Here is a 24,374-nt window from a genome sequence, read left to right as displayed (position 1 = left end):
TTTTTGAAGTACCCTCATACACATTAATTCACTTAAATACTCACACCACCCTACGAAGAGGTTCTATTATCATCTCCATGCTACCAATGAGGAAACAAAAGCACAGAGAGGTTAAATGACAACTGGTATGTGGCAGCACCAGATGGGAGGTCAATGAAGCTCCAGAGGGCATGCTTGTCACAGCCGGTCTCCCCTGCAATTATCCCAGCTCCTCTGGAACTCCTGTCCTTCCCTTCTCTGCACCCCAGCTAGATGCACCTGCACTTACCACTTCCTCAGGCCATCTTCCCATTCCAAGCTGGGTCAGCCCCACAGCCACCTGACTTCTAACCCGCCCTTTAGTCCTCCTCATAGGCTCCATCCAGAGCCTGGGATCCTGGTTCCCATGTGTCCTGGGGTTACTGAGCTTTGAATGCAGTTCATGGTCCCAGGCTCTTGCTTACATTTAAGAACAGAGTTACATAGAAGGTCTAGAGAGAAAAGCTGTAGAAATGATAGGTTCATGTTCTGAATGTGTATTACAAGAAATACACTGTCCAAGGATACATCTAGTAGTTGGTGAAAATTTGGGGCTCCCCGGACATCAACTCTCCCTGTGAGAGGCAGACAGGGCGGCAGGGCCCAGGTAAGGACGGACTCTCTTGGGGCAGTCACACGAGGAAACAGCCACGCTTGGCTGGAGTTTTCCTCTATTTTGTTTCCTCTCATAACATACACAACTAAAGAAAAGCACTCAGGCAAGCCTGCAGGCTCTTTCATCCCCCCCCCCCCCACTTAAATCACTCAAAGAGTGAGAGTGAGGGGTCAAAGGTGTGTGAGTGTGAGCAATCGTACACGTGTGCACCCGCACACACACGCACCCTATGAGAAGTGCATAAAGGAAGGGTAAGTCCAGAAAAGATCTGGAACCACTGGATAGGGTAGGATTCTGGGTGCCCCTTCCTAAAATTCTCCTTATGTGGAAACATTCCAGGAACAACATCCAGACCCCAGACGTCTCCAGCATGTTTGCATGAAACCACTGTGTGAGAAATATTAATTTCATTAAGGAAATAGCTGGACCTGGAAAAAGATCCTTGACTCAAAAAAAAAAAAAATACAACTTCAAACAGAGAGCACAAACGGTTGTCAGCTCTGCTATAAAGTCTGAAAAAGAAGAATTACAGATTTCCCCGCGAGAGTGAGATTGCTGAAATGTTTACAAGTTTCAAGAGCTGAGGTCATCTTTTCTCATGACTTTTTATATACATTTGTTGTACATCTGAAAGGGAGACCTGTTCCATACTTTATATCCAAGCCACAGTTGTGATTGAGAGTGGATATAAAAAATGAATTAATTCATGTATTTATTTTGTAAAACAAAATCCGCAGAAGGCTGAGCACACTTCTCTTAGACATCTGTCAGTTGTCAGGGAAACCGCGCTGAGACCTGAGGTCCCAGGGATGTCGAATGACACAGTCAGGGAGGTCTGGCCCTCGATCCTATGCTCTTCCCGAGACCGTGCCTCCTCCACCAAAGAAATGACATGGTCTCAATGCTCCAAGCGTGCCTCCCTTCCCCCCCAAATCCAGCAATGCCAAAGGAAGGGGCCCAATGTGAGTGTGTGGAGGGGAAAGCTTCCTAGGAAAGGTGGCACTTGAACTGAAACTAACTAGATGAGTAGGAATTAGGTTACAGGGGGAGATATTTGGACTTAATTTTACTTCTTTTAATTAATTGATTTATTTTAAAGACAGTAAGGCAGACATTATTTAAGAGGCACAGGGACCACTGCAATGGGGTCTTGCAGTGGGGGAGAGAGACTGGGCTTGACCCTCTGGATTAATTTTAAAAAGAACTTACCCAAAGACACCAGGAAAGGAAACGAGGCTGTGTTAGGGGACTACCAAGGGGTTCCTAAAGGCGGCTTCACTCAACCCAGGCTGGTGACGGGCAGTGGGGAGGAACGGGGGTGGGGGGTGGTATCTTTGAGACCTGCCGCATCTTCTGTCCCCGCCCTTCCTCCCCTGCCATGCGCTTTTCCTCTTAAGATTCTAGAGCTGACTGTCCTTCGCGGCTTCACTTTCTCTAATACATTAACACTCCAAGCTTCAAAACAGTTTTGGTCAGTTATCAAAGCATCATTTTTGCATTACATGTCCTTTCTATTGAATGTGAAGATGTGCCACACAGTCCCATCATCACTAGGACGTGTGCTTTGAGTTATTTTTCTCGGAGCGTGGATGGGTCCATCCTGATCCGTCCATGCCGCCTCTCCCACCGCCGTCTGCTGTGTTTCTTAGCCAGGGTCAAGGGGAAAGCGAGCCCGGGGTTATGGGCAGGACATGGGCTTTGGAGGCAGAAGCTGGGGCTCACATCCTGATGGCACCACTTTCCAGCTCAGCAAGTTTTGGCAAGCCTCAGTTTCCACATATGTCACATGGGGATAATTCTGGCTTGTCTAACTCGGTGTTACTGACATACAAAAAATGAGATAATGTTGTGGAACTCTTCATAAATTTTGAAGCACCAAGAAAATGGAGGTTATAATTTGATGGAGTTTGGATGTGTTGTCCCCTCCAAAACTCATGTGGAAATTTGATCCCCAATGTGGCAGTGCTGGAAACTGAGTCATGGGGGCAGATCCCTCATGAATGGATTAATGCTCTCCCTGGGGGAAGGGAGATTAATGAGTGAGTTCTCGCTCGAATAGTTCTCGTTGCTTAAAAAGACCCTGGCACCTTCTCTCTCTCTCTTGCTTCCTCTTGCCATGTGATCTGCTTGTACCCTCTGGCTCCCTGCCACTTTCTGCCATGAGTAGAAGCAGCCTGAGGCCCGTGCCAGATGCAGCTGTCCCAGAATCGTAAGCCAAATAAACCTCTTTCCTTTATAAATTACCCAGTCTCACATATTTCTGTTATAGCAACACAAAACAGACTAAAACACAATTCTTTCTTGTAGAATCACCAAGTCCCTACTAAACAACTGGAAATAAATGAGGATTTCCAAGGATACCATTAGAATGAGTGACTGATTTCCATCTTAATGTTAACAATACTGAAGACAGTTATTAATGGGCAAAGAACTATGCAATAAATTAAGAGCAATAAGAGATTAGTCTCCAGTTTTTATATTTGTTTCAAGATTATTTGGAGTTTTTAAATAGATGGAAAAAAACTCTAGCTCAGTAAATACTAGTAGAGAAAAAAGTCTTCGAGGACTTCATCGTCTCAAACAACAAGGTACAAAACTGTTGACTGCTTTGGCATATTTAATTACATGTTAGACAGTGATAAAATAGGAACAAAAGCACATTTTAACATCAGGTCAACAGAACTCAAAGTATAGGAGAAAAATGGATATCTAACAATACTTAGCATATGCCTGAATCAATCAGAAATGTCTTGAACAGAGAAGAGGTTTACAGAAGACAGTAGGTTTATGGAAGTGGATTTCACCATCTTCCAGGGGAGCGAAGAGAATATCATAAAATACTCTAATGAGTCTTGGGCAAGGCATCCTCTTCAAGATATTAATATGGCCAAGTTTCTAGAATATGCTGGGTCTCCGAGCACACCAAGCCACAAGCAGAACCCGTTCTAGCTGGGAGGTGTCTGCTCTTGGTTATCTGTAAGGCTGGGTCACCATTGGAAACCAGTTTGGGGATGGCAGTGAATTGTGGTTGGTTGAGGGTATGCAGCCCAAGAATAGCAGATCCCTGAACTACTCCCACAACTTCCCACAAGAATCCATGAAAATCTCTTGGAACACTTATTTTCTGTACCTCGAGTATTTTTCTTTCTCCAAAACACCCTTTTACTCACGCACATCAATAACAATTAGTCACCTAGTTGTCTGAGGCTTGGTGTAGAGGAACAGTTTTGCTTAGTAGGGCTTGTCCTGGGAGGCATGCCTTGTGAGGCATTACCATTTCTGAGATCCCATATAATGTGTCCATCTGGGATCCAGCCAAACATGAATGTGAAATGAATAGGAAATGGAAATATTCACACCTCAAAGTCCCCAACCCACTGCATTCTCCATATTCCCAAGCTCAAATGCATAGCTCTTGATCAAAACACATGGAATGGTGTGGGACACCATCACCAAGTGGTCTAAACAAGACCTAGGTCATTGATCACACTAACTTCCCTGGCATGGCAGATTCATATGACAGGTGGTGCTGCCTTTTCATTTTTAAACTGTAAAAAAAAATTTTTAAATTACCCCCTGGAACCAGTGCGTCTGAGCCCCTGCTGTCAGCAGCAATGGGAAGCACATTACTGCATCCTGGCAGGAAATCTCCATTCCTGATGACAGATACATTTGCAGAGCTGGTCTGGACAGTCACATGTCACCAAGCCACTGTGGCATATGAGGAAACTGGGTGGTGAAGTTTTAGTTCTGACTAAAGCACATGAAATTCAGCTGCTTTTAGAAATGATAAAGAAATTGCACTTTGTTCTCCACACATCAGGGCTAAAAATTCAGTGCTCTAAAGTCTGAACTGCATAATATTTAAATATAAGAGAAACATGGACCAATTCTTATGCATTAAGAAAAATGGGTCATATTTTACTCAAATTTGTAGACCAGGTGCTTTACTTACAGGTTTAAACGTGGATTATAAATTGATGATGGTGTTTGGAAAATACACGCACAACTAGGAAATGGAGGAGAGATGGGGAGGACAGAGTGGTGTTTACCCCAGTGCCTGCTGAGCTAGCATTATAATAGGCACTTTTCTATAACTGGAATTAGCAAAAGCTATTAATTGAGGAAAATGATGATCATTTATAGAGCATTTCATCCTGTACTGGTAAAGGACGATGAAAGAGAGTCCTCGGTTGGTATTGCCACAACATGCTGGAACTGGACGTGTATTTGGGTGTCTGTCCACACTGCTCTTTCTCTGAGAGTGAACTTTTACCCACAGTCCCTGCTTCCCTGAAATGAAAATGTGCAGAGCTGTGACAGAGAATTGGGCACACTAAAAAGAGAAAGGACCCAGAGTCAGAAGACTTGGGTTCTAGACCTAGTTTCTCCACTTCCTAGTGCCTTGGTCTGGACATGTGTCTTTGAGCTTTGGTTTCTCCATGTGTTGAACAGGATTATGTATTCTTTACTTCAGTTGTATTAAAAACAATCCACCCACGGTTTCATTCAGTGACTGGTTGATTCATTCCTTTGCACTAGAAGAGGCTGAGAATATTAGGAACAGGATGGGTTTGGGGAGCGAGGATGGATATCACGATATATACTGGAGCACGGCCACAGCTTCTCAGGACCACAGAAGTAAGGACCAAAGTCCCCCCCCTGGCAGAGCTGGGGGGAGCAGGGAGCTTCACGTCCACAGCAAGGAGGTCAACCAAGTGAAGAGGAGGAAGGAAGGTAACTCACAGAGAGTCACAGGTATAAATAACAGATAAGAAAGCACTAGAAGAATTACAGTACCACGTAGTGTTGGCTACTGCAGATCCCTGGCAAAGAGCAACCGGAAACAGGAAAGTTAGCTAACATACACTATTCAACTTCTATGTGCCAGGCACTAAGTGCTTTTGCATACACTGTTTCATTTAAATCTCAGGACAACCCTATGAAATAATTGTAATTAGTTCCTTTTGTTTCCAATAAGAAAACTAAGGTTTATAGCATAACTTGCCCAAGGCCTGTTGAGGGATTTGAACCTAAAATAGTCTATCTGCCAAACCACATTCTTTCTATTCCACAGCTGCCCTTCTGAAATCCTGAGAAAAAATTATTAAATACACTCCCTAGACCTTAAGCATCAGGTAAGTACTTAGTTCAGCAATAAGCATTTGTGACTCCAATTCCAGAGAGAGTAATAACCCTGAAGGCTGATGAGCTCAGCTCCACCAGGGTCAGCTCTATCATTAGCAGGATTTATGTTTATTGAATTTGCTCGATTTATTAGGTGAAAGAGATCAAATTGCTTAATGTTCAATTAAACTGTACTTGTCGAGGACAGGGAAGTAATGAAGTCCAAAGTCTTGGCAGGGTTTATATTCTGTGGGACTCCTGTAAATGTTAATACTTTAAGGAAACTCATGAGCCGTAGACCAATCACGTTCTCCCCACCCCCAAGCGTCACATAACATTACCCTTTTAAGGCAGTCCCAGTGTTTTTCATCAGATTGCTGTTTATTTAGCCAGACTAACTGAAGAAAGAGATTTGCTGGGTGCACATGCCAAAAAATGAAGGCTTCCTTTCCATTCTAAAACAGGGATTCAAAAATTTATACTCTTGTAATAGTATTAAATTATGCCACACACGAAAACCTTAAAATAATGATTGATAACTTAGAATTTCTTATTAAGGACTGCATGAAAGGTTTTCCCCATTTTTAAGTATCCAGGACATTAGAAATACATCATTAAGTCTTACATTCAGGCAATCTCAGAGGAAATTAGGAATAAAGTAACCTCTAATATTTGATAAGAGACAAGACTGAACAATACAATATATAGAGAGGCAAACGGGAGGAAAGTTCAACATGTGAATTTTCCAAACTGATCTACCTCATATTGTTTTGACTGCAAGGACAGACAAACCATTTCATTTCCCCTTTCATGCTCTTTGAATTCCACTCTGAAGTGACAATCTGAGAAGTCAAGTAAGAAAAATAAATATTATGTATAAGGAGTACACTTTGTTATCTTTTTTTGTTTTTTTCATTAACCAACTAAGAATTATTTAAAAACAGGAGCTAAGCATGTGCTTGAGGATAAAGGGGAGGGTGCATCACATTGTGAAGGTACCAAATGTCACTTCAGAATGTTAATTTAATGTTATATGAATTTCACCTCAACTAAAAATAAAGTCAGCAGAAGTTAAAAATACAGGGGAAAATAGGTTTTTTGTGTGTTTTTTTTAAATCTATATAAGTCTGGAATTCATCTCACCTTCCTATTTTTAACTGGTAAAATGAGGAAACAAGACTAGATGATCTCTCAGGCTCTTCTAGCTTATATATTCTATGATTCTAAACAGCAAACATTCTTACTATTAGACTGCAAAACTCTTGGGAAGACAATTTATTGAAACTTGTAGCTGTAATATGAGGTAGTCACCACTAGATGGCACTGTTACCTGCAGGTGGTACCCACCTGAATGTTTTCAGAATGACTGACAAACATGGAATTTAACAAACCGTAAACGTGAACAGTCTAACCTTCCCATGTATTTTTTTGCTGAGAAAACTGAGGATCAGAGAAATTTAATGATATTCCAAAGGTCAAGTCAGGATAAATTCTCAGTTTTCTTTTACTAAAAATAATTATTAAAATAAAGAAAATTGTGTTTTAAAATGTTTTAACCTCGATTATTTTGTTAAAGGTTTTACAGAAGAGAAAGCAGTTCTAATATTTGCTGAAAACTCTCCTGATCAATATTCAGAAGTACAGATCGCAAGGTTCTAAAGTAACAAAGATATACCTGTTTCCATTAGCATCATTTGAAGAGCAAGTTCTAGGATAATTAATGCAATATTAAAATAACACTAAACGCTGTCAATATGATTATCATGAAAATGTATTCCATTCAAGTATAAGAAATAAGATATCACTACAAAGCAAAAAAAACGAACTATTTTGAGATCCCTGGGTTCTGTTTTATGATTTCTTCATATGTTGCTATTCACCTTAATCTGAGAAGTCTCTCCTCTTACCTTCCCCTTGGATCTGCTCACAATCAGGTATGTCCTAGTAGCTCTTACTTCTGACAGTGATTTCTCCGGCCATCCTTGGTCAGGGCTCATCGATTACCATGAGAAGGAATTTTCTAGGGTTCAGCAGTACACAACCAGCACAACCACACAACTGTGCACAAAAGCTCTGCCTGCCACCGAGACTTGAAGCTCACTTCATTGTGTCAGGAAGCCTCCCAATGAGCTAATCTTTTGTAATTTGCTCCTTTCTTAAGGTACTGGCTACTCATGCTGAGCAAAACAGTGACATTCCTAGCTTCTGCTCCCTGCAGATAAGTGTAAACACAAGAACCTGATTGCCGTCTAAGCACTTTCTAGATGTTTTTCTCCCAATCATAAGGAGTACGATCAGCCTGCTGCATGAAGGGACGGTGGATAAACTTCCCCTCACCCGTCCTCTGCCAGGCCTGCCTGCTGTGGCCACGAAGTCAGCATTTCAAAGGCACGGGCAGCCAGCAGCTTTGTTCTAGCCACAGTTGTCTTATAAGGTTAATTAAGAAAAGGTCAGAATAAATACAGCAGTATTTGAATTCAAAACCTCAAACAGAACAGGGCTTATAGAGATTTTCCCATAGTCACACTCACATGACACAGTTCAGTCTTTGTGGAGTACATTTCAACTAGTCCTATTATCAAAGAGGAAAAAAACAGCAAATTTTATTTTAAATATGTGAAAGTAAAATGTTCACTAAAGAGCAAATCATTGAGTAGAAGATAACACTGAAAGGGCATTTCTAGAAAACTGAATGCCTATTCATAATCTCTGATTTCAAAGAAGAAAGCTGAAAATGCTGACTTTTACTTTTGAGATAAGTTAGATTGCTTGTTAATTAAAAATAAGTGTTTTTTTGTGATCATATTGTTTATTTTACATGCTCGCTTGCTCTATTTTGCTTCTAAATTAGAAAGATTCTAGTATGTACTGGTGAGATTATAATCATAATAGAATTTATTTTCTATTCAAAATATTTTATATAGCACAGCATGGTCAAATACCTTCCCAGCTAGCACTTCCATGCAGTATAGCTCTTAGAAAAATAAACATGAATAAAACTGACATTCCAAAGTCCAAGCCGTATAAAAACTAGAATTTCAGAAGTGCTTTTGTCACCAATGGATAATGTGTTAATATAACTCCCCTCATGTTGAACTGTTCCATAATTGTTGTTCAGGACACTGAGAGAATAGTTTCAAGCAATTTTCAAAACAGAGAGTACATGCTATAGTTTGCAGTCTAGCAATGGCCACTGGTCCTCCATGGCTGGCGTTCCGAATGCTCGCTGACTCACCCGTAATCCAAGGAATCGGGGCTTGGGAACTACAGCTTGTTCCAGAACGTTCCTCCGGAGTTCTCCTTAAGCAATTTAGCAGGAAATGAAGGAGTAAATGTTCTCCTCTACCATTTTTGTTTTGTTTTTTTTTAACTATCCTTTCTCTGGGGCAAACCACGTTTACTTTATTTCTAATGTGCGTTTAATCAATGACTATGACATGATCATAACCAGAATGTGATCACATTGCCCATTTGATTTCTTTTCTTCCAATGTACCTGCCCAAACATGATTATTATTATTATTTATTTTTTTTAAACACATTTCAGCTTTACTTCTAGTATTTTTCCTCTTACGTACTTTTCCTCCCTTTTGTGCTGGCTTCTCTGCCATTCCTTCCTGTTTACATAGCCCCTCTCACAAGTCCAATATCTCTTTCCTAGTTAAGCAACAGAGGCCCTGACTGGCTATAAAAGCCAATCCAGCTGGAGCCGTCAGTACAGTAGAGAATCTCAGTGGGGTGAGCACAGCCCTTTAGGAGTGGGCAGCTGTTTCTTGAGGGAGGGCATGTGTAGTTAGATAAAAGGTGTGATTTATTTTTTCTGTCCTACTATTCCTTTTGAGACAGAATAGGAACAGAACTCTCTCCTCAACTCAGATCATCAATCCTATTTTCAGAGAATCTAGCACACCCAGCTATTTTCACAAATTAAGATAAGCAACTTTTTTAAACCACGAACGTCCCTCAGGTAGCTAGCTTCAAGGGGACAGCTACAAGGACCCTTCTGGGGTGGCAATAGTGAGCAGCACCACCATCTTGGACCTACTGAGCAGGCATAAGTACCAAAGCTCTAACTGAGCGTGTATCTATGCTGCAACCAGAAAGAACAGAATGGACCACCTCCAAAGATGCAGAATGATGACTGTGGCCTTCACTCCTTGCCCTATTAAGGACCCTGAACAGCTCCTCTTGGAGAGCTAGCTTCCCTGTAGCTATCTCCCTTATGCATAAGCTCCCCTCTCTTTAAATAAAGCATTGCTCACTTTACTGCTGGGTGCACAGTTCATTTCTATGACTTTGAGACCCAAGAACCTGGTCCAGTAACACTTTGAGAGTCACTGTAATGGAAGATACTGATTATAAAAATAGTATACATGAGAAACACTTGGGCCCCCTGTTAACATGGAAACAATAAGAACGTGCTCTTTATCTCATGTGTGGCTGTGTAGCTCATACTGTTAGTATGCAGGTCCCACAACCAGGTTCTAATTCTGTAATTGATAACTAACTGAATCAGAGCCCTGAATTCTCCACCCAGTAACCTCAGCTGGCTTAAGATGGTAATTCAGCTACAGAAATAACAAAGTTACGCTTAAAATAGTAACACTTTTCTGTTAAAAGGTTTAAAGGTTCTTTTGTTGTTGTTGTTATTGTTCATATCTAAAACATTAAGAGAATCTTATAATACAGAATTTGACAGATAGGGCCTTGTGACTTTAATTTGAAATAGAATTGATTTTACATTTAGAATTTTAATTAGAATGAGAATTAAGAGAATTTGATTAGGTTGGTAAACAGTATTAAGCTTATTAGGGAATTCAATTTTTCCATTTTAAATTTGATTTATTAGATTTATAGGAACTGTTTATTTAGAAGAAAATACTTATTAGAATTGTGAGCTGTCTGTTCTGTCATATAAAGTGCCTGAGAGAAAATCAAATGCATAAAATTTATAAAGAGACCAAAATGTTTAAAAAATTTAACAGAATTTCTATACAGAAATAAGTTTAATCCAGTCCTTGAGACACATATCATCTAGGCAACAAATCAACAGAATAAAGAAATCTAGGGGTATCAGAGGTGGTTATCAGAGTGGGATGGGGAGAGATTTAATAACAGGCATAAAGTATTAGTATGACTTGTAATAACGTATATGCTAATAATACTGATTTGATCAACATACATCAATGCTGAACCCCAAAAATATGTATAATTGATTGATTCAATAAAAAAAAATAAGAAAAAAGAAAAAAAAAGAAAACCCAACAATTAAATCATCTTTTTCATGCACAAACTCTCCCTTAGACATCATAACTTACACGGGCAGTTTAGGAGCTTGGCTGGACAAAGGGGAAGCTTCTCTGTAAGTCCACAGGGGTATTCAGGTCTGTGCTAGTTCCTGAACACCCCCTGTCCCTCACTGTCATTGATTCTTGCCTCCTTTCAAAGAGACTTCTAACATTGCATAATAAGGCAGCAGTGTGGAATAAGCATTTGCTCAACTCATTTCCTGAAACAGGATTTGATTTATAGTAACTGCCAATACCTATGGCATATTTACTATATATCAAGCAACTCTATGCATTATCCATTTAACCCTTGAAGGACCCTGAGGCAGGTGGTGGTGATACTGCTATTTCACAAATGAGGAAACTAACACAATGACCACATTACATCAAAGAGCTGTAAGTGCACAATTCATTACTGAATTTTATTTTGCAACAATTCTTTTATGGTAAGAAAAGTATTTTCACCCTTCCTTTGAGGGAGAAGAGAAAGCTTTCTAAATAAATTTTTAAAAAATCTTTTCAATGAAGAACAATAGAAATTGCTTATTGGTCATTCCACATGGCATGCAATTCAATCTAGTTCTATAGATGCCAAGAAGTCAGTTCCAAAGAACTGGACCACGTACCTATTGAGAATACACTCAATGTGCATGCACTGTATGTATTTTGTGTGCAGGCATGGTAGGTACTCAATTTAGGAGGACTTTTATATCTTTCAGTTTGATTTTAACTTTCCATTACAATTGATTAACAGATACTCTCTCTTTAATCATAATGCTCAGGATCTATGATCAAAAGGATAAATACTTTTGTACTCAGAGACTATTAATTTTCACAGTCTCACAAAGAGGTCCCAGCTTTGGATAAAGAAGATTGAAGTAACTTGTCCAGTGCAATTGACAGATGCAGTGCCAAAAGCAGAACGAGCTCCCTGGATTGCCTAAACCAAAGGCGGTGACCACTCACTATGTCTCACATGTAGATGTTCCAAAGTTATTATTAACATTCTTTGGAAACATAGTTCTTGGAAAAGACTTTAAACCGTGACTGCTGAAAGGCATTTTGCAACTATTGCCCAGTTACAATATTTTTTCAAGTTTAGTCTGTGAGTCAAATCCCTGTCTTCCTTCACACCTCCAAGGGTATTATGAAACTTCTTAAACTGAGTTCTTTGGGAACATGTAAGAGCCATGCATGAATATGGAAGAAATCACTAGCTTACTTGTTTTAAGACAGATTCTAAATTCTTTTACTTTTGCAAGACTATATAAAAAAATAGGAGTAGATTAGCTATTAGAAAGTATTCAAACACTTGTGTCACAGCAAATAATGAATTTATTAAATAAGGATACCATTTGCTCCTTTAAATGACATTAATATTTGTGAATAAAATATTTTAATTCTAATTCTGAATTTCATTTACATTAAATACAAACTATACATCTGTTCCAAAAATTTTTGCCTAGTACATCATAGGTGTTCAGTAAATAATAAAGAAAAGAATATGTAAATAACTTAACTAAAACTGAAAACAGGTAAACTATAAATAATTTAGATTTCATTTCAGATCATTTAATTATCTCTTCTTGCAAACCACAAGATGTACATAATTCATATACAGTAATAATTATTCTTAACATTATAAAGAGTATAAATAACTCTTACAAATACCTTCCATTCCCCTATAGTATGTATAATCTCCCTAAACTGAAGGAAGTTAGATTATACTGACACCCATTTATTCAACAGATCCTCACTAAGTATCTATTCACTGCATGCTTTTGTGGTTTTGTTCTTTTACTCAACAGACATTAAACAAAATCCATTTGTTTTTTATTATTCATTCATTCAACACTTACGTGGGGATACAGTAATGAACAAATCCCACCCTCAGAGAGTTTAAATCCTGGTTAGACTTTTCTCTGAATTTACATGATGAGGAATCCAAGGTGCTGAGGGCCACTAACTCAAGGCAGCACATGAATCAGGAGCAACTTGAGAGTGGGAGCCACGTCTTTTGACTTCGTATCTAGAGCTCATGATTCCTCTTTCTCTGTACCATTTTAGCTTCCACTTGGCAATTAAAAGACTATTTATTTTGAATAAGATACACATGTATATGTTAAAAAAGAATTTAAACAGTAAAAAGGGGATAGATACATAGATAGTTCTCAACCTAGCTAGATATGTTCCCTTCAATGTGTGATATGTTCCCTTTTTATGCATGATAGTTTACTAAACATGTTGTTCTACGCCTTGTTTAAAAACACGGATTAGACATCATTCTATATTAGTATCTATAGATATGCCTCAGTTTTTAAATGGTTGTGTAGTATTTTCCACGGTAGGGATGCACCATAACTTATCGACCAATTCCCTATTGATAGAATTAAGTCCAATTTTTCTTGTTATGCTGTAATGATTATATTTTTCTTTCTGGCTCTCAAATACAAGGATATATATAAGACAAATTCCCATAACTAGAATTTTGGAATCAGATGTATATGTATATCTGTCTCTTCAAACTGCTCTCCTGGGAAAACTGAAAGGACCGGTGCCTCTATATTTTGGTCCATATTAGTCTTATTAAACTTTGTAACATTTTCCAATTTCTTTTATGGCACTTCAGCTTTTTGGGGGGGGTGGGGGGACATTTTTCTTAAACTACTCTCACCTTTTTACACCTGAACTCTATCATCAATATACTTCGGAGGTTAAAATATCTGTGTTGCAGTACATGATACCATCAATAGATGGCACTCTCCCAACACACTAGTGGTCCCATCAAGAAAATTCCTGAATTTTAAAGTTTAAGATCAAGACTTTAAGTCTTTATGTTCAATTTACTTACGATGAAGTCTAATTATTTTAACAACTTATCAATGGTCTAGTTATTTTAACAATATAACCACAGACACAGATTCCTCAGTACTCTAGATTCCAGTGTTCAAATGTGTCTAATTTTCTTTAGTTTGCAGATCAATAGCTTTCTATTTTCATGAGATAACGGCACAACCTAAATATCTTGTAATTTATAGGTACTTTTCCAGATAATTTAAATATATATTTTTAAGAATAGCAATAAGTATAAACATTAAAAACTCATTTTATATTAAGTGCCAGTAATCACCAACAGTTTTATTAACCGAGAATTATTGACTTGCTTTAATTCATTAGTTTATTGAATATATATTATTTATTATGCCCACCAATGTGTCTCCCCAGATTTGATGACACACTGACTCTAATATTGCTAAACTCACTGTTAGCTCTTAAACTGTAGTTCTTCTCTTAGCACAACAATGATGAGAAAAATTTAAAATCTCACCTTTAATTCTTTACTTTGTTATTACTTATATATTCTATGGGATACTATTTATTTAAGATTTGCTTTGAGATATTGAGGAGAAAGGGACTTGAGTAACACTGAAGTGGTTAGAATACAGATGCTGGAGCCAGGATGCCTGAATTTGGATTTGCCACTTACCGGTATGACTGTGCCGGTAACTTTCTGTGCCTGAGATCTTCTTCCAGAAAAAAGAACTAACTGTACACTTAACATGGCTCAGAGACTTAAATATCTTAATACATGAAAAGCATTTTGAACAGTGCCTGACACTGTGCTATATTTATGTCATTGTTTCATTATAACTGAGAACCAGAAAAACTAAGCAACAAAAAATTCATATTCCAATGAACTCCATATCCACCAAAGATCTCAAAGCTCTGACAACTCTGATTTCCTTTTAGCATGGCACTAAAAATTCCCTGAAAGATCAAACAATGACCACCCTCTCTCATTTGTGATATGGATAAAGTGGCCTGTTTTCTGACTTGGTTTTCCAAACAGCTTCGTCTCTCAGAGGCTGGCATGATAAAGAGCTCAGATTTGAGGGTCCTCCCGAAGCAGGTCAGCCACCAAATCCATTTTAAGATGTGGGCAGGATCAGAGGGTACTGTATGTAAAAGCGGAAGGAGAGGAAGAGGAAGCAGGCACAGGAATAGGGCAGAAGAGGCCTCCAGAGGTCTAGAAAGGGGGAGGCCGTCGGTCCACGACCCTTTTGACAAACTGTCTGCTATCACATCAGCAGTGATGTCGCCACTAATCTAGAACTTTCTCCTAATTTAGCTTGACTTCTGACCTCTCAGGCTTTGGCTGAGGACTGAAATGGGATCCTAAGCAGCCCCAGAAATGTACTGAATTAAACAATTATGCAATTCTCCCCATGTAAAGCTACCCTGACACAATCCATCACCCTCCACTCATTTCCCCTGTATGTGGTACCAATCCACAAGATGCCATCTAACTTCAGAGAACACTCCTACCTCCTACACCTACCAGCATTCTCGGATGCAGTTGCTGTTTTAGTAAGAATTAGTGCCCATGACCTACTGGATCAGAAGTGTGAAAGCTTGCTCTGGAGCCAAATCTTTACTTTACACTGCACTTTAATGCTTGAGGCTGATGACAAGTGGTACAATTTATTCCTCAAATTCCTCCAGCACTGTTTCCATCAGTAACTAATTGTTCCCCAAAGCAGCGCTTTACTCCTAGGGAAACTGGCGGGTTCAGTGTCTGACAGGCTGGGATTAGTCCAGTGCTTAGATTGACAAACAGACAATGTGGTCCTTCTCAACTATCAAGATATCTAGGAACAGCATATTTAAAAGGTTCAATGGCAGAAATCATGAGCAATACTAGCTTTAAAACTCACACGTTCTTTGCTTCCTCTTTGAAGAATTAATGACTACTAACATTAAAGTAGATTTTAATAAAATAAAGTCAGATACTATAGATGTCTCTAGAGCCTTGCCAGTGCAGTTTGGGGACCAGCAGCAGGGGTGTCACTTTGGTGCTTATTAGAAATGCAGAATTCTGCCCTGCATCCCTATCCCCTACAACCTAGAGACCAGAATCTGTTTTTTTCATAAGATCCCAGGTAATTCACATGCCCATTAATGTTTATGAAGTAGTGGTCTAGAACAGAAATTTTTATATTGATAGCTATTATTTCTGCATCTGTCTATCCTGAATTTGTATTCAGATGCTATTAGGTAATTGTATATTTTATAAGATGCTTGGATTTTAGTTACATTTGAAAATGCATTTCATTTGAGACACCTAGCAGGAGTAAATATAGCTATTAGCATCTTCTGAAAGCCTACCATGCATGTGTTAAGCACTATTTTAAGTGTTCGTATACTAACTTATTTAATTTTCACAACAACCCTGTGAGATAGGCGATATCTTTTCACATGAGGAAACTGAGGCACAGAGAGACAACAAAACAAAGTCATGGAGATAAGAAGTTGCCAAAAACAGGATTCAAAGGCAGGCAAGCCGGTTCCAGAGCCCATGTGCTAACTCCTATATTCTGGTTCCTCTTAGTTAATATATTCCAGCACAAAGGTGCTCAGCAGGAGACGGTGTAGTGCGGGTATGACTAAAAGATCAGGTACTTCTCAGCTCGTCACAGGACCTCTGGAAATATAGTTTAACATCACCATGTACTTCTCTATGGATTCAGAACAGATGATCCCTAAGTCTAGTTCTAGACCCATAATTTTGGTGGTATAGAAGAAACGCTCTTTCTGGAGTGCCGAACTAATTCCTATACTCCAACTGATCTTAGAACAGTGGTTTTTAACATGTGTTCCTGGAACCCTGGGGTCCTTCAAGAGCCTAAATAGTTCTCCGCCACCAGTCCTTCCCAGTATCTTTGATATTAATGAATTTATAAGCTGGAGGTTAAAAGAGCAATTCAGTTGGCAAAAGACTACCATTGTTTAAAATAAAAAGATTGAAAATCACTGATTTTGAGGATTTGGCTAGCAACGATGCTAATCTATTTTTGTTGTTGTTGTTAAATTTGGCACGTGGTACCATTTTCCCCTCATATCCTGTCCTCTCCTAAAAATATTATATAGTATATATTTTGTCACATGTATTTGTTTAAATTTACACTTAAAAATGTTTCCTAAAATCTGCTGAAAATAATTGATGCAATATTCTAAAATGTATATTTTTAGAATAGATTTCATATTCAAAATAGAATTCATATTTAGAATATTGATACATTATTCTAAAAGTCATTTCTCATAGCAAAAGACTTGAATACATTTTTAAAAACCTAGTCGATTAAATTTGGTTGTGAAAAGCACTGGCTTATCAGATTCACAGGCAGGGAATATTTAATATCACAGGATCAGGTTAGGAACAGAATAAAATATAAATACATGCAGACCCTTTCATAAAGGAGTTTTTCATCACTATAACCATAACCCAAACGTCAGGGATGTAAAAAGAATGTGAAGAAAACACCTACACACAAATAAGAGGAAGTGTCCAACAAAGGATATGATAAACAAATTCACTGACAAAGAAATACAAAACACCTCTAAACATGGAAAAGATGCTCAAACTCCATAGAAATAAGGGAGATGCATATAAAATTCACTTTCACCCATCTGATAAAAGTAATTTTAAAGATAAAATATCCGAAGGTAAAAGGGAATGAAGAAAGGGGCATTTTGAACACTGTCAATGTGAGTGTAAATTTTTATTTTCAGGGAGTAATATAGTAAATTTAAAGTACACACCCTTCTCGACCTCATATTTTTATTTGTAGGAATTTTCTTACTGAGGTACTCTTGTGGGTACGTACATGGAGGTTCGTTGCAGTGTCATTTATAATAGTAAAATCAGGACTGGGAGGGATGGGGCAGGGGAGGTTGGGGGAGAGACAACCTGAATGCCCAGCACTACAGGTGGCTAAATAAACCATGGCACATCCATCAAACAGATTCTGTGCAGCCATGTAAAGGCTGCCATCTTTCACCCATTCCAAGATACCAAGCATTATAAAATGCATCCTGACATAACAGAGTTAAAATGTGAAAAACATGGCTGGTGGCCATTGTTAGATGCCATCAATTGTCAGACAACCCCAATTTCAGAGATGCTGAAGTGCAAAGCGAAAACAGGGTGCCTTGGATTGATGATACAGCCTTCAGTTTTAAATATTCCCTTAAATGTAAATAATATAACTAATTCATATAAACATATAATAATAGTTAATGTGTAGGAAAAAGACTAGGATGATAAAAACCCAACTGTCAGCTGTGAGTGTCTTTAAGGAGCAAAATTCAACTGTGATGTGGTAGGTAGAAGAGGACACAATATCTGTGATTATCTTAATTCTTTAGAGAATGTATATATTGTGTTTGAAAAAAATTAAGCAATAAAAAACACTGCATAAGCAAAAAAAAAGGTTGAGTGGTAGAGCCTTGGCAGAGGATGACTCAAGCCTGCTTACTGAGTTTTCACATTCCTCTCCCTGTCCTATCTGCCTCCAGGGCCTGAGACAACAGTCATGCTAATAATCATAACCTGGTCTACCCACATCCTCCCAGTCCTCAACAACCCAACCAGATAGAAGTAGACCCGTCTTACAATGAGCTGCACAGGGCAAGGCCACTTTCCACTGTCAGGCAGCTGCTGTGGGCAGGGCTGGATTCCAGACTCAGCCCGCCTGGCCCCAAAACCCACTTTCTTTCCAGTTCCGGGCTGCTATCACTGCCATCTACTGCTTTATGCATCTGCTCTTTAACCTTTGCTATTCGTTTTCTTTTCATGGCATTTCAAATGATTTTCTTTCTCATGCTACATTGGTTTTAAGTTATTTCTAAGCCGGAAAGCTAATTCATTTAATAGCTTGAAAGAAACATTCTGAGTTAATAAAAAATTAATACACTTCCCCTTTTCAAGGAAGGTCCCCTCTTGACCATTCTGAGAATATATTTACTATAAGCTCCTTCACTTTATTTCCGCACATGATTTTTCTAGCTTTAATAAGTCAATTTTATAAAATGATATATCCAACACTTGCGAGTGCTCTCCTTTAATGAAAAGTAGCTACGATGTAAGAAGAGAAATAAGCCATCAGTGCACAACCCAATAGTCATCAAACAGCCCAGCTGGGAAGACTGGAGTCAGCACTGTCCAGTCTTCCTCCAACACTAGGAGAGGGGACAGGACCAGGAGCTGAGCCTGCCTCATTTTTCCAGTTTGACCAAAGGTTTAACCCCAGATCTAAAACTTGAAAGGAAAGGAGATTTGTTACAATACTTTTCTACTTTTTCCCTCTTCCCTTTTTGTTCTATCCCCTTTCTTATCTCTCTCGTATAAATGTTGACATAAAAATATGGACTTTGACCTACAGTGATTTTCTACAGTCTCTAATACTTTCCACTCTATGTAGAAACTCTTCGGAATGAGGAGGATTGTAGGAAAAAATGAAATATCAGGAAATGGAAATTCTAAAGACCTATGCCACCGACTGCTAAGTCATATTATGTTTCTTCAGGTCTTTTATCATTGTTGGGGAAATGGAGTAAGGGTTTAAAAAATTAATGACAGGGTCTGGATTGGAGAAAAACCAGGAGCCAGATGTTTATGCAATCCTGCTCTTCATTTCCATGGTGAATGTACGATACAAGGAGTGAAGATGCAGAAGAGCAATGCCAGGCTCCACAGGAGACGAGAAGAACCTGTTCCCCAAGGCCTCCTGCAGAAGGAACAGGGTACGGGCTCACCTGAATCTTTCATGGGGCACAGGGCACACTGCATGCCCCAGGCCTCTCCGTACAAACAGCAGCACTCGGTGTATGTCGTCTGCTTGCCCACGAGAGGCCGGCTACACACATACTCGTCACTCAGATGTTCCCAGCACAGGTCCTGGTAGACATCAGTTTCTTCGACTTGTTCTGAAAGAGAAGACATGGTTCCCTGACAATTGTGCCATTACTCCTATTTCATAAACACTGTGGTGGAAGCCAGCAAGTCTCCAAGTTTCCATCCCTATTTCTAAGAGTGATTTCCAAGTAAAAGTCTGAATCCTGCCTTGTTATTCCATGGCTCACAGCTCTGTCATCTCCAACTGTGTGGCATTCTGTCAGCAGAAATGCAGTCTGCCCATTGTAGTGGACTGAATTATGTCCCCCCAAAACCCACAGAGGCTTGAATTGTCTCACAAGTTTTATGGATTAGAAACTTAGCCCCCACTGTGACTGTTAAGAGGGTGGGAAATCTTCTTATGGTAATTGAAAGGTGGAGCCTTGAAGAGGTGATTGGATCATAGGACCGTGCCTTATGAATGGATTAAAAATGGTGGTCAGGGGCATGGTTCTGAGGGCTTTAAAAGGAGAGGAGAGTCTGTCTGTCTCTCTGTCTCTGCTCTCTCTGCTTCCACCATCTTGCAATGTGAGACCCCTGGGTCACTGTCGCCACCACCAAGATGGACTCCGGACTTCCCAGCCTCAGAAACTATAAGCAATAAATTTCATTTTCATTATAAATTACCCAGTTCCAAGTATTTTGTTATAAGCAACAAATATGAACTAAAACACCCATCATGTTCCAACTAAACCCCTCTCTCTGTAGCCCCGTCATTACATAAAACGCCCCACTAGCTTGCCTGTCCTTCATAAGCCTGGGGGGTCTTCTTATATTCTTCCAATCTTCACCTTTTCACATTTACTCTTCTGTCAAATCTACCCATTTCTTTCTACGTAACAGGTTTTAGACTCATGCTTTCTCACCCATTTCACCTGCCAAAGCCATGGACTAGTGACACTTCATTCTAGACTCCTCAATTCTAACCTTTCTACTTTTCAACTAACTTCATCCAAAGCAGTCTCCTGAATGTGATGATTGATTGATTACACCAATTAGCAGTGGCATGTCACCTCACTGGGGATGAACAGGGATTCCTATCAATGGACCTCAGGGCTCTCCACCACCCTGTTGAACTCCACCCTCTGTTCTGCCCAGCCTTATCCACGCCCTCCGCTCCAGCCAAGCACACCTAATTACCCTTCCCTGAACTTCCATCTCCCTCAGCTGCCTCTGAAGGTTAAGTTCATGTGAACCCTGAGGCATGGAACAACTCTGCCATGTGCCAGGCCACCACGTATTCCCTTGTCCAGTTAATGAATATATTCAGGATATTAAATCTCCTACATATCAACGATATGCATCTTATTATTTCTCTCAGTATCTCACTTTAATTATTATTATTTTATTTAATTATTTTGAAATGCTCAAGGAATCAATTTTTCTATTTTCCAACAGCTTACATTTTAGTCAAAAGGAAAACTTTGTAGTATTTATTTGGACATAGGTTTGCATCTCACAGTGAAACAACATACCATTTGATTCAGCTGGTCGTATACATCTTTTTTCTGAAGCATCCAGGACCATTGGATGGGTACAGAAGCAGTTATAAGAACCTTCCGTATTAATACACTGGCCATCGATACAACTGTTTGGGTCTTGACATTCATCCATATCTTAAAAGGAAAAAGAATTACCAAAAAAAATCAGCAATCAGTTGTACCACATACACTTACCAAACTTTACACATTGCTAAATTTAGTCCAGATTCCAGAGGCTGTCACATTTTAATTAACTACACATCATCATCCAAAAGAGAACAGCTCTGACTATAAAAATATAAGTTGCACTGATTGGAAAAACAATGTTGCTGCTGCTGCTGCTGTCCGCATTAAATACAGAAAGAAAACATCTATGAACAGGATATGCTTAGAAATTTAAGATAAAATGCCTCTTTATGATACTTTCAAAATTATTTCCCTTTACTATGTTTTTTCTGCCTAGTGTATATGGTTTTCTGCTTAAGCATTAAAATCTGGGTCAGAATTCAAAATGACTTTCACTTGCATGGTATGAGTGATGAAACAGGAGGTTCCACAGACAAAAAGAACACTTCAGTTATACCAGTGACCTGAATTGTAATTCCACATTGAATATTAACACTTTGTTTGAAATCTGTTCAAATAGTAGTATGGAGGTTTTTTATTTTCTTAAAACTTGCTCAAGAAAAGGATCCATAAAAACATTTACACATCTTTTCAACACATGATTCAGATTCAAAGAAATTATTTTTACTACATAGCATTACTTATTTTTTTCCATCTGTATATTTTCACAGCACACCATACTATATCCTCTTAAAGCTTACCAAAGCACTGCAATTTCACAGGATCATAGTATGTCCCTTGCTTACAGTAGCATTCATAACCAGGCTGAGTGTTCAAACAGAAACCATTTTTGCAGATTTCTTGTCCAAAAAGCAGGCATTCATCTGCATCTATAAGGAAAAAATTGAGAAATACAAAAAGGAGCTAGCTTTGATCTTTCAGTTAAAAAGAAGAGTCTCAGCAATATTGGGCTTCAAGCGGGATATTATATTATTTATATTCCAAAGAATCTTACAGACAGAAATATAAAATTCTTGAAGTTAGGTCTAATTAACAGGCATAGAAACACAATCAGGCATGGCTTGTCTGTGCACTATTTAAGGAGCAATAAACAAATATATCAGAGAAGATATATTTATAAATAGGGTTTCTGAGATGCTACCTCAATTTTGATTAAATAGTCTATGGCAAATCCAAGCCTAGAAAAGATGGCTCGTTGGATCTGAATCCAATCTTCTTCCAACCACTGATAGCACTACAAAGATACAGTGAGAAGGAAGTTATTTTTATATAAGAGAAAGGATGGCTTTATAGTGAAATCAGGGCATTGTTCCATAATACTCCAAAATACAGTACGTGATATTTGTGAACTTGGAAACTATTCAACACATTTTACAAACCAAATCTTCTTGCTATTTAATCAGACTAAATCATATATGTATTTGAAAAACACAAATGAAATTTCTTATCCCAGTACTAAATTATACCACATTATTCAAACACTAGTTTTCCAAAAATGAATGGACAATAAAAATGTTGTTATAGTCTGTTTTCCAGCCACTTAGTAGTTTTCAATATTAAACTATAAAGGAAAAAATAACAATAGTTTGTACATAAAAGGTGATAATATCTCTATCATGGAAATGTTAAAAGTGAGTGGTTAAAGAATAAATATTCATACATGTGAACATTCACCAAAATTAAGAGGCTGCACATTTATTTTAGAATTATATAATAGCAGCATTAAATACATAAAGCACAGCTACTTTTATTTTCTTTTCCATTCCTCATCATGAATATGTGACCATTAACAAAAGGTCCTAGCAACAGTAGGATAAGTTCTAAAACAGCAAGAACCTTAGCTTTATTGACGACCATAAAGACAAACAGAATGATGGTCAAATTTATATGGTCATAATTTATATGATTTCTAATAAACCTCTAGAATAAAAGAATAAATTTATTAAGTATCCACTAAGTACAGAATTTTGTGTAAAGTACTTTCACAAATATTGTCTCATTTAATCCCCATTATAACCTTTGTGACATTATTCCTATCTCAGAGATGAAGGGACAGAAACTCAGAAGGTCAAGCAACTTCCCAACATCGCACAACCTTAAGTTTCTGACTCTCAACCCCCCCCCGCTCCACCCAGAATCCACAGGAACCTTCTTCCAAAGGCAGAATTAAGGACTTTGTAATCGGTTTCCACAGCTCAAAGGAGCTCTAATTCTGTGTAACCCAAGCCATGCTTTCACTTGAATGGCAGACATGTACATGTGTTGCAAATTTGTTTCCGCTTGATTCTGACCTTTATAGTTTTCATCACCAGTGTCATAAGAGGATTCTCCAGTGGGGACAAAACCTTTCCCTCTAGGACACATTTCAGTGAACTCAGCTGATGTTAGGAAAGACAAAACCAAGAAAAGAAATTAGTTGAAAAAAGAAAGAAAGGAATCAACATCTTCCACGAATTTATGTTTTAAATTCAGTTTTGCTCTCTCAGACTTAGTAACATTAAGGCAATTTAGGCAAATAAATTCAGTACAATCTCAAAAAATTATGGATTAGGTGCAAATAATTCTAATGAGTTCTTAAGTTAACATATTTTTAAAAAAACAAAACACTTCTAATTCACTCATATTTTATTTACCCATGTTTTACTTGATATGACTATTATGTCTCCACTATTGTGTCTAATATTTTAAAGGTTCCATAAGAGCCCATCAAGCAAAACCTTAGCTTAAATATACAAGCTCTAGTTATGGGTAATGCTGTGTCACTGTTAGCAAAACAGATTGATTTTCACTTAAAAATGGAATAAAACAACTATCTTTCTGCCAAAATATCATATATCACATGACTGTACCATACACTCCATGACAGGCAGAAATTTAAGAATTCATACTGAGATGGTATGAGGGCAATGGCTCCAGCCCCAAAGGAAACTCACTATAAGGTCATCTCACCTCAAGTCAACTGTGGCAGTGAATGTCATCATTTCAAGGCTTCATGTAATAACCAAAATGAGAACATTCCAAGGC

At 38.4% G+C, this 24,374-nt stretch overlaps 1 protein-coding gene across 6 annotated transcripts in view; it reads right to left on the bottom strand.

Annotated features, from left to right (window-relative positions):
• LTBP1 (latent transforming growth factor beta binding protein 1) overlaps positions 1 to 24,374 on the bottom strand; it is a 222,444-nt gene that overhangs the window by 6,223 nt on the left and 191,847 nt on the right. For all 6 annotated transcript variants that reach the window (XM_063078353.1, XM_063078349.1, XM_063078350.1 and 3 more), the window contains 4 exons: positions 23,642 to 23,728; positions 22,091 to 22,219; positions 21,258 to 21,398; positions 19,644 to 19,814 (listed from right to left, as the gene is read on the bottom strand). In XM_063078353.1, coding sequence (XP_062934423.1) covers positions 19,644 to 19,814; positions 21,258 to 21,398; positions 22,091 to 22,219; positions 23,642 to 23,728 — 528 coding nt within the window. The remainder of the gene's footprint in view (positions 1 to 19,643; positions 19,815 to 21,257; positions 21,399 to 22,090; positions 22,220 to 23,641; positions 23,729 to 24,374) is intronic.

This window comes from Cynocephalus volans, chromosome 14 (assembly GCF_027409185.1).
Source record: "Cynocephalus volans isolate mCynVol1 chromosome 14, mCynVol1.pri, whole genome shotgun sequence".
NCBI lineage: Eukaryota > Metazoa > Chordata > Mammalia > Dermoptera > Cynocephalidae > Cynocephalus > Cynocephalus volans.
The sequence above is the reverse complement of the archived record's forward strand: the minus strand, read 5'-3'. Positions and strand labels throughout refer to the sequence as shown.